The 16976-nt window shown below is 31.1% G+C and overlaps 1 protein-coding gene across 2 annotated transcripts in view; it reads left to right on the top strand.

Annotated features, from left to right (window-relative positions):
* The window catches only part of PCDH10 (protocadherin 10), a 62344-nt gene that overhangs the window by 28733 nt on the left and 16635 nt on the right, over positions 1–16976 (top strand). Inside the window, exon 5 of one of the 2 annotated variants that reach the window (XM_050789909.1) lies at positions 12075–12698. The exons of the other annotated variant lie outside the window; for it this stretch is intronic. Within the exon in view, the coding sequence (XP_050645866.1) occupies positions 12075–12094 (20 nt within the window). The 3' untranslated portion in view covers positions 12095–12698. Of the gene's footprint in view, positions 1–12074; positions 12699–16976 lie in introns of those variants that run through there. 2 annotated transcript variants of the gene reach the window in all.

Raw genomic sequence — 16976 nt, 5'->3', positions numbered from 1 at the left:
CTAGCTGTGGAAGAAGTTAAATATTAAATAAATGTAATTGTTTTTTAATCTAATATGCTTGTGAATATAATTACTGTAGTCACCTGCAATTAAGCATTTTCCTTTTATCAAAATGCACTAGTTTTCAATGAGTCTATGTTAAGTTTATCATCTCATTTACGGAGGAATATGATATTTAATATATTAGAATAAAATATCTTTGGTTATCTTTGAGAAAGACTCTTTACAGTGTAATCAAGGAAGAATATGTAGAACTCACTTTGGGGCCACTATTCAAGCACTATCTGTGTGATTTTTAATGGATAGAGACCAAGGGTATTCTAGCAGCAGGAAAGTGCATGCACCAAAATGCGGAATTAGAGAGCAAATAATAAATATGGAGAAGTAAATCTTCTAACTTGTCCAATCTATCAGATATATCCAGAGTTATAGTGAAGGTTAAGATTTAAAAGTTGTTTTGGATAGACCAAGACACGTTTTGAGTAATAGTACCAATAGTAATAGTAGCTAACATTTATTGAGACGGCACAAAAAGCCAGTGTCCTTTCTTTTTTTTTTTCGTTCTTGTTGCCCAGGCTAGAGTGCAATGGCGTGCTCTTGGCTCACCGCAACCTCTGCCTCCCGGGTTCAAGTGATTCTCTTGCCTCAACCTCCCAAGTAGCTGGGATTACAGGCATGTGCAACCACAAATGGCTAATTTTGTATTTTTAATAGAGATGAGGTTTCTCCATGTTGGTCAGGCTGGTCTCGAACTCCCGACTTCAGGTGATCAGCTTGCCTTGGCCTCCCAAAGTGCTGGGATTACAGATATGAACCACCCTGCCCGGCCATTTTTTTTTTTTTTTTTAAATTAAAAATTTTGGAAGCAAAAAATAGACGTGAGGAAAGATGATAACTTAAAATATTGTTAAATTGAAATGTAGCAGGAGTTATTTTTGCATAGGAGAGATTTAATCAAATGTATGTTACTTTTAATCACTTAAAGTATGTTATTTGAAATGCCGTAATTCAAATTATCCATATGTCTTTACTAATTCTGTGAGTTGCAGACCAGATCTTTCTAGGGTAAGGTTTACTTCCTAGGGTAAGAGACATCTTAGAGAGACATAAATGTCTCTCTATGAAAGAAGAAACCTAGAAGCAATTATTTATTTTAAAAAGTTTCAGTCTCACGGTTATAAAGTGAATTCAGTATTAGTCTGTGATCATTATGTGCCTTATTTTTTCTTCATTAAATGTTATGGGAAAAAAATCCTGTACTCTTCTATAGGTTCCTAGGTTTTGTTGCTGTGGGAAATACCCGAGGCTTGAGACAGTGGCATGGAATCCCTTCTTTGAGCATCTCATTTCATCACTTTTTTCCTTTCACAGTCATCCTTAGAATCAGTATTCAGGCAGTCTTTGTGAGTGCAGTGTTTTGTTACATTTTGAAGATTTAGAGTAATGGAATGCAAACTTACTTCCAGATATGGAAAGTATTAACCCTGAGTTCTCCCACTGTGCTCTGTGAGAAAGCAGGCATTTACTTTGTATTCCTCAAATCCAGTCCTTTCTAACTAGCTTACCAAAAGCAATGAGGACTCCTCTCCTTTACTATCTAGCTATAAATATTAACGAATTAGACTATTTCTCCAAAACATTTGACTCATGTTCTCCTCTTAATACATCTTTGAGGCTCTCTGTTGGAGCCACAGTAACCTCCATATTTATTCTAGTTTTTAAAGACTTTTATACTTAAGCTCTGCCTACATTTCTGTTTCACATCATTTAATGATTGGTCAGCTTCTTCATGGATACTTTTTCTTAAGCCCTTGTGTGTTTAGACATTCTGTTCTTCTGGCATCCTCTCTCATCTGAAAACCCGCTTTTCTCTCCATTCTTCTGCATGACCGTCTCTTACTCATCAATCAAGATTCAATTTATTTTACTTTTAATGAGAAGACTTCTCAGACACTGAGATACAGACACTCTAACTGTAACGTCTTATAGACTCTTATACGTAATTGCTGTCTTTAGAATAGTTTGTGAAACAATTTTCGGTCCATTGGAGTGTAAGATCTTTTAGAGCTGAATCATGTGCTCCATGTAAAGGTTCCATGTTCCATAACTGTGCCTGGGATAAAGTAGAAGCCCAGAAATGCTTATAGACTACAGCAATGAATCAGTAAATGAAATATTCTGAATGGAAATGAGGTGCAATTCTTTTTTCTTCAAGGTACTTAGTCTAGACCTCTACCCTGACTTAGATAAATAATAAAATTACAGTAGCCCCTGAATAACATTTAAAAAAGCAAACTAAAGCAACAAAAAATCTTAACCATTTCCAGTCCTAAATAATCTCCGCTGTATTTTATCTTCTTTCAGATTTTCTTAATTTTCTGTTTTTATTCTGGCCTTATCTATACTAGTTCTTTTATTCTTTCTTCTGACATATCACTTTCTCTTTCACAAGTCCTTAAAGTTCATGTTTCACCATCACTCCCGGCTAATTTCACTAAGCTATTTCCTTTTCAATTGTCTGCCACGTATCATTTGCAAACATATACGTAAACAGTAAGTAAATATAAAGTTATCTTAAATATAAACATAATGGGTGAGCCATTGTGGATATGTATAATATTTATGAACATGAGGTTGTTGATAGTACTGGATACCTATGGCTGGAGGCGATTCATCTGACTTTTCCTTCAGGTTTCTGAAGTTTTTATGTAACAGTTTGTATGTATATGACATTCTTACTTATCGTCATTATTGCATAAGTTATATCTATTTTATGGCATTGTAGTAATGAATGGGTACGTCAGATGCTGTTTTTTAAATATCATGTTGAAGAATTTTACTTTCTTTATGAGAACATTATTATGAGATATATAGGTAGTTTTGTACACTTCTGATAGTTTAATAATAATGCATATATATAAGTATGCATTTTCAAAACTGTTTGACTAGAATTCTTTACTGGCCCCAACAAAGATTGATTAATTAAAATTTGAACTTTTATTTAAATTTATTGTAATACTTTGCATAGATAGTAAATATATAATGCAATACTTTTACTTTGCTATGTAATTAAATGTTTATAATAATTTACATGATCTCTAATTGAACACCAAGTTTAAAGTTTCCAAAAGTAACATAATGATTTAAGGATCTAAATCTTGGCATCTAATTAGAATGTAATTAAATGAATTTTAACCTTTAATAAGCATATTATCTTGTTTCAATAATTAAGCATTTTTGTGTTTTTTTAAAGCCAAGTTTAATTCATTGCTTATCAGTTTGTCAAATCTCTAATTATCTGATGACAGGTTAAATTGAAAGGAAGAAAAGGAGGTGGTTTAATGAGTTTCTAGAGTATAACTAAAACTAAAGTATGTACCCAGGCTTTCATTCTAGGATAGGCAATTAAAAATTATACCTATTACACCAAGAAGAAATAATATTGATTTAATATGCGCTATCCATCTCACCAAAACAAAAATTTCACTCAAAACATGGGGATAAAATTTAATCGTAATCAAGGAAATAATTTAAATAACAGTTAAGATTATACAATATATGATAATTAGAAAATTAATCATTAAAAATTTATATTCTAGATAACTTAATTATGTTTTTTTAATCTCTTTCTGAACTCATATGCCTTAATTTTAAATTATTTTGACACAGATATATATAGAGAACTTATTATACGAACTAGTCCTATATTATAATTTAAAAACACAATGCAACATTTTTTTTTTTTGGCTTTAGTGGTAAGTAGTGTCATCTGTGCTATCATGAAGTAGATGCCCTGAGGACAGCATTGCCAGACTTAACAAATAAAATATACTTGGCACCCAAATATTCTATGAGACATACACCTACTAAAAATGATTCATTCGTTGTTTATCTGAAATTCAAGTGTTATTGGGCCCTCTGTACTTTTTATGGCAACCCAACTCAAGGGGTTATCAGAACGTATAGTCTTGGTGCTTTAGTGCCGTGTTGTTTTTTCTACATCTCTTCTCTGTGGCCAGTTTTCAGTGTGTGAACCTTTTTAACCCCCTTCTTAGTCTGTCCTTCCTGCTTTTAACCTTCTACTTGCCTTGACACAGAAGTAACCAAATTATGTTAGGGGAAATCTGATCATCAAGTATGCAAATAGCCATACATTTACACACCGTTTCTAAGTTGTATGTGTTGTGTCTTCTTTGAATGTATCTTTGAATAGGCTGTTTAGAAATATTTATCAACCCAGAGCTTCCAATTGTTTATGTGTCTTAAATCTGTTTGGTTGTGGGTAAATTATTTTGAAACTTTACCCTTTTTTAAGTAGGTTGTTGATGGATAATACTTTAGCTACACAGCTATATATTTTTTAATGAAGGTCTTATTATTTACTTGTATTTTTTTTCTCATCTTACTTTGTTGGAATTTACACTTGGTTTTCATATAAAAGATGAAGTGGTGCACATCACAAGTATTTGGAGTAAATATTGTGATACAATAGGTGCAAATACGCTTATACAAGCACAACATTCCTGTAATTACGAGAATGACCAATCCCATTCAGGATTTTCATGCTTTCTGTTTTGAAAATCAGTGCTAATTTCAACCTCACAGGAAATGTGCTAATTTAGTCTTCTAATAATGTTTTTTTGAAGGAAAACACTTGAAAAGTAAGTGCCTAAATATCACTAAATATTATCAGCTCTGCGCTTCTCAAAAAAAAGAACTGCGTATTTTTTTAAGTATGGATATTTTGTTGGAACTTCAGATACACACAATACTGATACAGTAACTTAAATGAAAGTATCCTTTGTTGTTATTAAAGTAAGATATAACTGAGGGAATTGTCTTCAAAATAAATTTTAAGGGTACTTCATTGCTAATGTAAACAATGATTTTTTCAAATATTTCTAGAACAAATCCCAATTTCCGTATTTTATTGGGCTGTGATGAAGGATTCCAGAAAAATCGTCAGTGATATTATAAACATGCAGAGAAAGATATATTATATTTACATTTCCTCAATATACACCAGTATAGGGTCAGCACATGTGAAAAATAATTCAGTCTCCAAACTTTACTTTGAGATACTAATTGGGCGATGGTGTTCTGTTTGTTGAATGGTATGGTGCCCAAAGGGGCTAGGTTAGGGTCATATCCTGTTATTTTTCTCCTGAGGAAAAATTTATTACGCTTCTAGAACATAATTTTTCACATTTTTAGAGAAACTTGAACTAAGTTCAAGAACATTTTACACATTTCTATGCTAGTACATTGTCTTGGCTTCTTTTTTAAACAAATATTTTAATATAAAAGTTTAATGTTTTTAGAGTTTCAAAAATAGATCTTTAGAATACTGACAATTCTTGTTTCTAAATGGAAAAGTTAAAAATGATTACTCTGTGTTTTTAGATATCTTCCTCAAGTCAATTCAAATAATAATATTCAAAGCGTTTTGACTATAGGAGTTAATACACTATCACTAGTTTTTGTCATAGTTAAAAGCACTGTTGATTCATATAATTAATTAGAGGTATTATTAAATCAAACAAAACTGAGTTACTATAACTGCATCTATTCTCTTAATAATATGAGAGTAGTTGGCATAGTTGCACTAATCCACTGGGTAGATATTTCCTGGTGAAACAGTTGTAAATATACTATTGCCTTGTGACAAGGTAGTTTTGATTTACACATACACATATATGCACGCACACACACACATATAGAAATTTCTAAGTGCCTGCTGATCTTCTATCTAGAAAAAAATATCTGTAATGTTTCAGTTGATTCACTTTGTCATACAAAGCTATGTGAGGGTAATTGTATACCATTGTATCTGTGTAGTACACTTTTGGACAAATAAAAGCTCCTATTTTTAAAGCTGTTAAGTCCTTTGCCTAGCAATGAAATTTGGTTTAAAAATAAACACTGATCAATACTAATATCTGAAATTGTCTTGGTAGTAAATTTAGGGCCTTTCACAGTATGTCAACTCTACTTGATTCGGAAGGTACCTCACAGATTATGAAATAAGTTTATTCATTGCACACACTCTGCTAGGTGAGAAAATTAGGATGGATCCATTTTTAACTCAGAGCTTGAAGTGGTAAATAGTCTCTCCCACAACGGTAACATTAGAATTTTAGGAGAGATGGCCAACTATTTAAGGCTGCCAGAGTTGCTAGAATGAGAATGTCTATGATACAATTATTATGCTCAACATGCTTCTCTCTTCTATTTGAAATGATACATTTTATTCATCCATTGATGCATATTTCTATTTTACAAAACTGTGTTTGCCTATTTTCTTATTTTTAAATATCCCTGGATTTAAATTCTAATTTAATAACTATTCATTGCAAACTATGCTGTAAGTATTCTATATACATATAACTAAAGTAAAAATCAATACCTGGCTTTACTATGTATTTCTCACATTAATGGTCTAAAGGATTGTTTGAGTCATTTATTTTATGAGATTTACTTTCTAAAAGATTAATCAGGTTTACATATAGTACATATTATAATACTACAATCTCCAAATTCCTGTTTTCCACCTATGTTCTATAATGTCTTATCTCTGTCAAAATAGAATAAAAAAGCATTAAAGCATTCTGTCTGGTGAAAGGAAAAAAACACATTTAGTGTAAGAGAGTATGAACCTTATGAATTAAAATTAAGAACATAGTTTGGTGAGGCACAGTGGTTCATGCCTGTAATTTCAGGACTTTGGGAGACCCAGGTGAGCAGATCATTTGAGGCCAGAAGTTTGAGACCAGCCTGGGCAACATGGTGAAACCCTGTCTCTACTAAAATTACAAAAATTAGCCTGGCGTGGTGGTGCGCACGCATAATCCCAGCTACTTAGTAATCTGAGACAGAAGAATCGCCTGAACCCGGGAAGCTGAGGTTGCAGTGAGCCAGGATTGCACCACTGCATACCAGAGCGAGACTCTATCTCAAAAATAAATAAATAAATAAATAAATAAATAAATAAACCAAAGTAATCAAGGTTTTTAAATATATATATATTATAAATCTATGTAAATAATATATAAATCTATATTGTATAAAAATCTATGTAAATATGTATTTACATAGATTCATATATATTTAAATTTAAAATCTAATCTATTCATAATGTCTGGGGAGAGAAAGATAATGATTTAAAGTCCAGACAATATACAACTATATTTTAAAAAATAAAAGCAAATATGAGTGTTCAAATGGAAGGTAAATAAAAAATCAAGCAGTTACCCTCTTTTAATAGTTAACACTACTGAGCTTATTTCTGGATGTAAGGTTAAACTGAAAAAAAAAATTCAAAAAGATTTTAAAGGGAACCCTTAAACATGACTCAAGATTAAGACAGAGGAAAGTTAAAAGAATGGATTATCTGTACAAATTTCTAATGGAGGCTTACTTTAAAACTATTCTGAAGTGTGTGATGTGCTTTTACATAGAGCAGAGAACAGATATTTCTGACTTCCACAGGGGGGAATGTGTTCAAGTTCTTGTACGCTAGATGCATTTATATGTAAAGAAGTGTCCTGATGATGAGGCTTATTGAACACTTGGATAAGCTCTGGAATAGGTTACTGATCTCAGCCTCCGGAAATTTTTCACTGCAGTGGAGATTCTCAGGCATCAGAGATATTTGAAGGGTGTCCTTTCTTTAAATTGCAGAAATAGATTATTTCATAAACTTAATGTATTTCTTTAGTGTCTGAGGTTTATACAATCATAAAGTATAAAGTGTATTTTCTTTCCTCTTTTGCAAGTTTGACAATGTGAATATTCAATTTATAAAATTTTTATTTTAATGTATTATGTAAGATAATTTTTACCAGGCAATTACATGCAATAAATAGTATATCAGTACTGACAATTTTACAATTATTTTTGCAACATACATGTGATAGTTGTCTTAAGTTATTAGTCAATTTAATACCTTAAAATATTAATTTAAGTATTTAATTTTTTCTCATAGCTTAATATCAGTTGCAAATTATAAAAGGCAAAAATAGGATTCCACAATATAAGGAAAAAATATACACCATGGAATTTTTATTTAAAAATTATATCTATGCTAAGTTATGAGAAGGTAGATATTTGAGAATCTCTTTTCCATTAAGGATACATTTTCACCTAGTGTTTAGATATTAAGATAATTGTCTTAATCTAGCATTTATGACTCACTATGAAGAATAAATGCACTGAATGAATAAAATTGAAAAGGAACACAATCCTTTTCCTATTACTTCTGATTTTATTTGATTGAAAATAAAACCTTCTTTCCCATCGAGTGACCAATTCCCTACATGTTGATGCATCACAAGAAAAAAATGCTTTTGTGAAATAAAAAGAAAAAGAAATTCTCCGAGTATGCTTTGATAATTCCAAAACATACATAGAATACATTAGAAAACATAGAGATTCTCTGTGTATTTGACTCATTCTGTCGAACCTGAAATGCATCAGCAAATGTTCCATGTTACTTAACACTGGAATAATTGTCCTGGTACTGGCTCTAAAATGTCATCAATTAATATTTTTTTTGTGGGGAGGGTCAGATAATATTTGCTTGCTACTTGTCCAACATTAGCCCATACAACGCTAAAAGAATAATAGGTTTTGTTTGTTTTTTGAGGCAGAGCCTTGCTCTCTCTCCTAGGCTGGAGTGCAGTGGCAGGATCTCAGCTCATTGCAACCTCCACTTCACAGATTCAAACAATTCTTGTTCCTCAGCCTCCGGAGTAGCTGGGATTATAGGTCTGTGACACTAAACCCTGCTAACTTTTGTATTTCTAGTAGAGATGGACTTTCGACATGTTGGTCAGGCTGGTCTCAAACTCCTGGGCTCAAGTGATCCACCGGCCTCGGCCTCCCAAAGTGTTGGAATTACAGGCGTGAGCCATCATGCCCAGCCAAGAATAATAGTTATTCAGTGTTTAAACTCAACCCTTAAAAGGTTTGAAATAAAGCGGATGTGACTAAAACTTTAGTAATAGTATAAACTATTTCTAGGTTGGCAGGATTTTGGCTCCTCTGCATCCTTGGACTCCTTATCTGTGGATTCAATCAACTGTGGATTAAAAATATTTGGAAAAAAAAGTCCTGCAAAGTTTCAAAAAGCAAAACTCTAATTTGTCATGCACTGAGTACTACCTTGAATTTATGTGAACAAAGTGATGTGCCTGCTGTTAGGCATTATATTAGATGTTGTAAGTAACCTGAAGATAATTTAGCATATTTAGGAGGACATGCATAGGATATATGCATACACTACAGGCCATTTATAAGGGACTTGAGCATCCTCCGATTTGGGGGGCAACCTGGAACCAGGCCCTCACAGATACTGAGGGATAACTCTTCACAAATGTACGATTAACTTCTGACATGGAGGAAATTTTCCTTCCTCAATCTAATTAGTTCTGACCTTCAGAACTTAGATCAGATCTAAGTTCAGATCTTATATTCGTCCTATCCAAATCTGCATTACTGAATTAACGCATAGGTGGGAGGAAGTAAATTTAATAAAAGGTGATTAAATTATTCAGACAAGTAGAATAGGTGTATTATTCAGACAAGTAGAATAGTGAACTTTAAAAAAAAAAACATGTAACTCTAAGCAGCAATTAGAAGATGTCTTTTAAGTTTATATTTAAGATATTGAGTATAACATATGTTAAGCTTCTGTGTTCTTATAACTGTGAACCATATTAATACTTTCTTTTATTAAAAAGAAATAATTTCTTTTTGTATCCTAACTAAATCAAGTGAACATATAATATTTATGTTAATGGCTTTTAAGCCATAAGAACTAGAAATGATATTTTATACTCTAAACATATGCTCAGTTGACTACTTTCTGAATTTATACTAAGATGTAGTTTTTCAGTATATTAGTTTTTTGACATAATGAATTAGTTTATAGGTTGACTATAGGCCACTCCTGAGTTTCTTTTGTTCTTGAACTAAGAAAAGAATGTTTCCTCTAAATCAGCATTTTCTGATTTTTACTATTAAAAATAAAGGCCCCAACCCGGCTTATTTTGAAAGAAGTAATATTATTTGTAGGTAACAATATTTTCCTTGGTTGTCTAGAAAGCACAAAATCTTCTGTAAGTAATGATAGTGTTTCTTTTCATTCACCAGTGGGTCCAGTTTGGACAACAAATTATTTGGTGACCGTAATGATTTGCTCTGAGTCATTTTATAAACTTGAACTTCTATGGTTTCACTATTCTAATTTATTGAATAATTTTCAATTCTGATTGGTGTACACATTTATTTGAATTATTTCACATGTAAGTTTCTCATGAAACAGTTTGAACTCAAGGACACAGAAAAATAGGATTTCATTCCATTAAAATAATAATTCCATTTACTTGTAGAATATTCTGTGGAATATTATGACCTGGCTACTGTGTGGTACAATATTGTATCAAATTCATTTTATACTTCTTGATATCATATAATATTACAAAATATGTTCTGATTACTTTCAATACTAGTTATTATACTACATAATACATGTAGATATTTATTTTCATTTTCATTTCTGTTGATGATAGTGCCTGACTGCTATGGTTTTTGTTGTTGTTGTTGTTGTTGTTGTTGTTGTTGTTGTTTGAGATGGAGTTTCGCTCTTGTCTCACAGGCTGGAGTGCAATGGCACGATCTTGGCTCACTGCAACCTCTGCCTCCTGGGTTCAAGCAATTCTCCTGCCTCAGCCTCCACAGTAGCTGGGATTATAGGCGCCCACCACCATGCCAGGCTAATATTTTGTATTTTTAGTAGAGACAAGGATTCACCATGTTGGCCAGACTGGTTTCAAACTCCTGACCTCAGGTGACCCACCCACCTCGGCCTTCCAAATTGCTGGGATTACCGGCGAGAGCCACCACATCTGGCTGACTCTATGGTTTTAATTGATGTGCCTGCTAAATGGTGAACTAGTAAACAACTGTTTCATGATCAGAAACTAAGCTTTTGAGGAAAAATAAATGAGGATAAATAGATAATTAGATAGACTTGAAATGAGTTGAAATACCAGAGAATAAGGTTGAGAAGATCAATGTGTTCTTATCTTTGTTTAAAAAAAGCAACGATGTATGAAATTAAAATAATTCAGTTTTGCTACTTAATGTGCTTTGTAACTTTTAATGAGATATATGAAAATTTTATCTAAATTCAACTAGCTTTATTTTCAGCACATTTTGTTATACGTCTGTTATGTGCCACATACTGATTGATATGATACAGCTGCTCTCATTGTGCTTATGGTCAAATATTACAAAGTTTATGGATAAGGGAAGAAATATTATTTATCATTAAAAATAAAATACTTAAAATTATGAAATCTGGACAATCAAATCTGGGCATTCTGCCTTGTAATTTAATATATTTTATATAACTGGAACAAATTTGATAATATTTTTCTCCCCTTTGCCTTTATTAATTCCTTTGTGAGAAAACTGATTCTCATAAATAAGAATACTTTAAAAAAAATGTATGGACCATAAAAAGACTTGGTTTTAAAATTTTATAAATGAGATTAAATAAACCTAGAAAATGTGAGTCATCTTTAAATTATTTAACTACATAAATACTTCCTGGTACCATTTTCTGTAATAAATATTGGTTTAATATATATAATTTATAATTTATGAAATTAAATATAAAACAAGCTATTTATAGATTTTGCTAGAGACATTTTCTAGAAATGTAAGGGCCACACATTTTTTTTTTCTATACTCTTACATAATGAAGTGTAGGGATTGTTTTATTTAGATAACTTTAAGAAGTTAAATCTTGACAAATTTCGTCTTTGGTATATAAAATATCCATTTCCCATGCAAAACTAATTTATAAGAATATCAAAATTATCATTTTCAGAATACCAAACAACAGAATGGCTATGACTACTAGCAGTGAAAAAGTTTGACACTACATGTGTTTGGTATGAGGGTACAACTAGTTTCTAATTGTATTTCTTTCTTTTACAATAACATGTAATTCTAAACTCCAAAAATCAACCTATTTTTCTTAGAGTATTTTTCTTTCTTTTTCACAGCACGGAAAAGGATATGCTAGTCAATTCTACAGGACTTACCTGAAGCAGCATGATTTGCACAAAGTCGACCAACAAAAGCATCAACTTTTCAACTTCATTATCTTGGCCATCCAGTTAGTCATGTGTAACTGATTTAGATTTCGGGCGGAGTCATCATGGCCAATTATAGGACCTAATTGCTCTCAGCAGGCCTGAGAAATGAGTTGAAATGTGCAGAACTGTAGAAACTTTAGAGGCAACTGATTTTGCCTCCCCGATCAGTGTGTGCCTGTTTACAGCACTATCTATCTTTCTCTCTCCAAATGTCACTGAGCCCTTTAGATGTTTATATTCACCTCGAGAAGCCAGTCATAAAGATAAAGGAAATTTGTGCATTATAAATGCAATATCACTGTTTTAAACTTGACTGTTTTATATTATTTTTGTGTGATCAAGTGTCCCCCAAACTATTCCAACTTTACAAGAGAAATTGTGATTATGTTCTTTTCACCTGTGGGTTATAAAAAATGTTGTATTCTGAAGACCCACAAAATATCAAAGACATTCTGTAGTTTATACACCGTGTTGCAAAGTGTTTACTGTACTATTTCAAAGCTTCTAAATAAATATAAAATATATATATTATATTATATAATTTTCCTAAAATGTGGTACAACTCAGTTGGTTTTTAAATGGATGCATACAGTCCACATAATACAATAAAATAAAAGGTAATTCAGGGTCCCAACGACAAACTTACTAAGAAAAAATCATTAATAGTTTTCTCCCAATTTTCATATCTTACTCAACCCTGTTTTTCCTTGTTTAAAAGAAAATGATGCTCTAAGCTACAAAATTTTCTCAAAAACTCATACTGAATTTTCAATGCCAAAGACGTAGCTATTAATGTTATCAGACAGAGCACTGACTATGTACTATCAAACTATCTAACAATCTACATGAATCTGATTCTATTTCTATGGCTTTGAATTTAGAATCACTTAAAGCTTTTATAAAGAATCGATAAATTCACCTGTATTTGTTGTTAGAAAAAAAAAAACTGGGTGTCTGTACATTTTGTGGTGTAAAATATGTAACTGAAGATTACTATTTTAAGAAGTCATCAGTCATATAACTCACACAGAATTTTATTTTGCATAGTTTTACATAGTTTTGTGACTTAATTACACATGAATATAACATCTATAACTCTATATGAATATATGGAGATATATAAACATCTGAACTGGTAAAGAATAACTAAAATATGAAAGATCTCTATGAAACATGATCTCTATGAAAGAATAACTAAAATATGAAAGATCTCTATGAAAAATGAAACATGTTACATTTTTGTTTCAGTATTCCATGTGAAAATTTTATAGCTTAAATGTAGTCAGTGTTTGATTAATGAAAAAATTCTTCATGAGTCAGCCTTCAAAAGTTAAGCTTGCCTTTTACTTTTATGTCAACAATATTAATTATTAAATTTAGTAAGAAGCACTTTCCTTTCTTTTATATATTTTTTCTACTGTTTATGCTGGTTAGAACACATTGGAGAGAGGGGAAAAAAATCAGACAATGTAAGATAATCTTTCAAGGAAAAAACAAAATTGTCACAGCTCCCCTCACCCTTTAAAACATTATATCAAAACATTATATCAAACCTTCAACATTATAGGTTTGATATAGCAAACCTATAATGTTTGCCCAGTTCAAATTAGAAATCTGTTTTGAAATACTTCCCTTAATTTTTAACTGATCTTATATTCAATGACAATTTGAGCTGCACTGTGTTATTAAAGAATGGACTAAAACTTAACACTTGACAAATGTTCTTCATCACATTTTATGTAACTTAAGTGGAAATTTTTCCTTAGATTTAACATTAAAATGCATATAGACACACACACACACATACACACACACACACACACACACACTTAGGTCCTGATATGTACATTTAGAGTGATATATTGGTATCTCTCATTTGACTGTTATCAAATTAGATATTAATATATCATATTCCAGTCAGTTCATATATCAAAATAATGTATGTAATGTTCCAGCCTTTCGAAGTCTCTTTAAACATATATGAAGCTAACAGATCATATGTAATACAAAAAGCACATAAATTCACTAAGTGCAGCAGTAACATTTTCTTAAACTTTTGGCATTGCTACTACATTAGTATTTTGAATGATAGACTATTTTAGTAAGGAAATGTTTATACATAATTTAACAGGAAAAAAATCTATTTGTTCCAATTCTTTTGTTTAACAAGAAAATGATTTTCTTGTTGAGTCACTCTGCTTTAATTAAAACGTTTCATGCATCATTTTGCAATCATGGATGAATATCCACATCCATCTTCCTTACTGCATGCATTGAAAATAAGATTATGCTCACTTCATGTATAGTAATTATATTAAGTCACTTACTTCAAAGACATTTTCTTTAATTATTTAACCTTTTATATCATTGTATATAATCTCCCTTGAACCAACTTTTTATATTATATATTTGTGTATTAGTTATTTTCATATATCCTAGTAACCAGTTATACTAACTTACATTTTAGTTCTTAAATTACACCATCAATCTACAAAACCAAAACCAGAACTTCTTCCTAATTTGGGGGACAAATAGTATTGTTTAAGGATAAAATGCTAAATTATTAGGTCATTAATCAACTATCTGTTGCATCCAAAGTAAATTAGAAGTTACAGCAGAGTAAGGATATGATTCTAGTAAGTTGGTTAAAATGTTTTCTTCCCATGAGGGGTACTATAAAATGGAAAGTGCAACCAACAAATAATGAAAGTTTCTAATTAAGCATTTACTAGATTAATATATCAAGGAATTTTAGAATAGGCTTTCTATTTAATCTGGTCATTCTAATATCCAATCTTACATAATTTTATATACATCAAAGAAAAATAATATCCATCTTATTAGACAGTATTTCATCAATAAATTATTTCAGAAAAAAATAATCATGTCATTTACTCCTTGTTAACATGGTTAGTTTTAGAGCAGTCAAAGTCAAAAAAAAATTTCCTGTGGAAACAGTGTCTTAATGTTTCAAAGGTATGTCAAAAGACAATTTTTAGAAAATATTTCATCCACATGTAGAATTCTAATTTTTAACGTGTGAACATAGTTTGGTGAAATCATCTTAAATCATATTTAAATATCACATCAGAATTACTTCACAGATATAATAGTGTCAATATGTGTGTCATCTTTTCTCGGCAAATATTAAGGAAATGTGTATTTTATTTTATAAAGATATTAAATGCAATGCCTTTATCAAACATTGCAAATTAAGAACTATAGTTGAATATTTGAATATTTTAATTTCTCATTGTTTTATTTGTTAATTGGGTTGTAATTTGCCATCAGATTCTCTGTATTATAGAAGCTATCTTGCTTCTTCAATTAAGAGGAGGAAAAAGAATCTCACAATTCTCAACATAATCTTTAACAACTGTACATTAATTGTACCATTTTACCTTCTAAACATTGTTTACTGGAGCTCAGTTAATCTTTAAAACAATTACTCAGGCAGAATGTGGCAAAAGTTCAGCAAGATCAAGAAAAGTATTTAAGTTACTGACTGATCATAGCACTGTTATTTGTCATTGCATGTATTTTCCCCCCTCATTTTTCTATGTGTGCTATTGATACCCAAGGAACTCAAAAATACTTAAAATATTGGTATACTTGATGATTTTTCTGAAAATCTTATATTTTTCATATTACAATTTCTTGGGTTCTTTATCTTTTTCAAGTCTAATTTTGTAGTGGTAAAGGCTTTGCACTTAACATCCTTTTATGTTCCTTTTTAACAAGGAAAAACAGAAAATAATGGAATTCCATATTTTTTACACCATGAAGTAGTAAAATTATTTTATATATTGTTAGTACTTTAAGAAACATCCCTCTGTGAAGTCAGACAAAATCCTTATACAGTAATTTGTGAAACTGTTCAGTAGAGTATTTTTTTCTTCAAATCTTGGCATAGGTTTTAGATTATAGCATTCTGTAAGAATGCGGGTAGATGGGTGCCGCCAGAGTATTGCAGGCAATAATACGACTAAAATTCTAATACTTTTAGTGTGCATGCATGTATTTCTAATCACTGTTATTTTTTAAGTATTTGTAACATTAGAAAAATTGCTTTTATTTCTTGAAAATTTGTCACATGCTTAGTTTGAAGTTTTACTCTCCAGATGTTTTTGAGTTGCATAAAAATCTTGCATTCATCATTCAAAAAATACTAAATTTCACATGAGACTCAAAAATTTCTGAATGATAGAACTCAGACTTCCAATACATTCATACATGCTAGAGCTGAAAGTAAGAAGGGAATTTCAGCTCTAAACACATTTTTGAGACAGTTATCTGTGAGTGAAAACAGGGTATTATAACTAAAGATGAGTTTCAATCTTAACTATAGTGTTTGTTACTGTGAATGCTATAATAATACATAAGTAAAATGAGTGTAAATGTAATAAATTATTTTATACTGCTGTATACATATGAAATAAATAAAACTAGGATACATATTATGCCATTTTTCCATGCATGCATCTTCCACTGACGCCTGAGGGAGCTTTGAATAAAAATCAGTGGCAAATATGGCTCTAAGTTTAAAAACATCTAATGCTGATTTAGTAATTTCAGTCTTAATATAACAGGTCTAAGGGGACATCTGTTCAAAACTGAGTCTCATTTGAAGCAGCATATGCTAGGTTTTAAAGAATTTCATTATATTTATAGTTTTGAAAGTAGACATTTCGTTGTATATGATTCTCATGATACCCAAAATGAGTCATAGAAGCATCTATTTTTCCACCTAATGCTGTATTTACTTTTTAACTTTTTTTTGATGTGTAGTAAATCCAAGGGTCCACAAAG

This window comes from Macaca thibetana, chromosome 5, assembly GCF_024542745.1.
Source record: "Macaca thibetana thibetana isolate TM-01 chromosome 5, ASM2454274v1, whole genome shotgun sequence".
Classification (NCBI taxonomy): domain Eukaryota; kingdom Metazoa; phylum Chordata; class Mammalia; order Primates; family Cercopithecidae; genus Macaca; species Macaca thibetana.
Note: the sequence above shows the minus strand (reverse complement) of the source record. Positions and strands in the feature narration are given on the sequence as shown.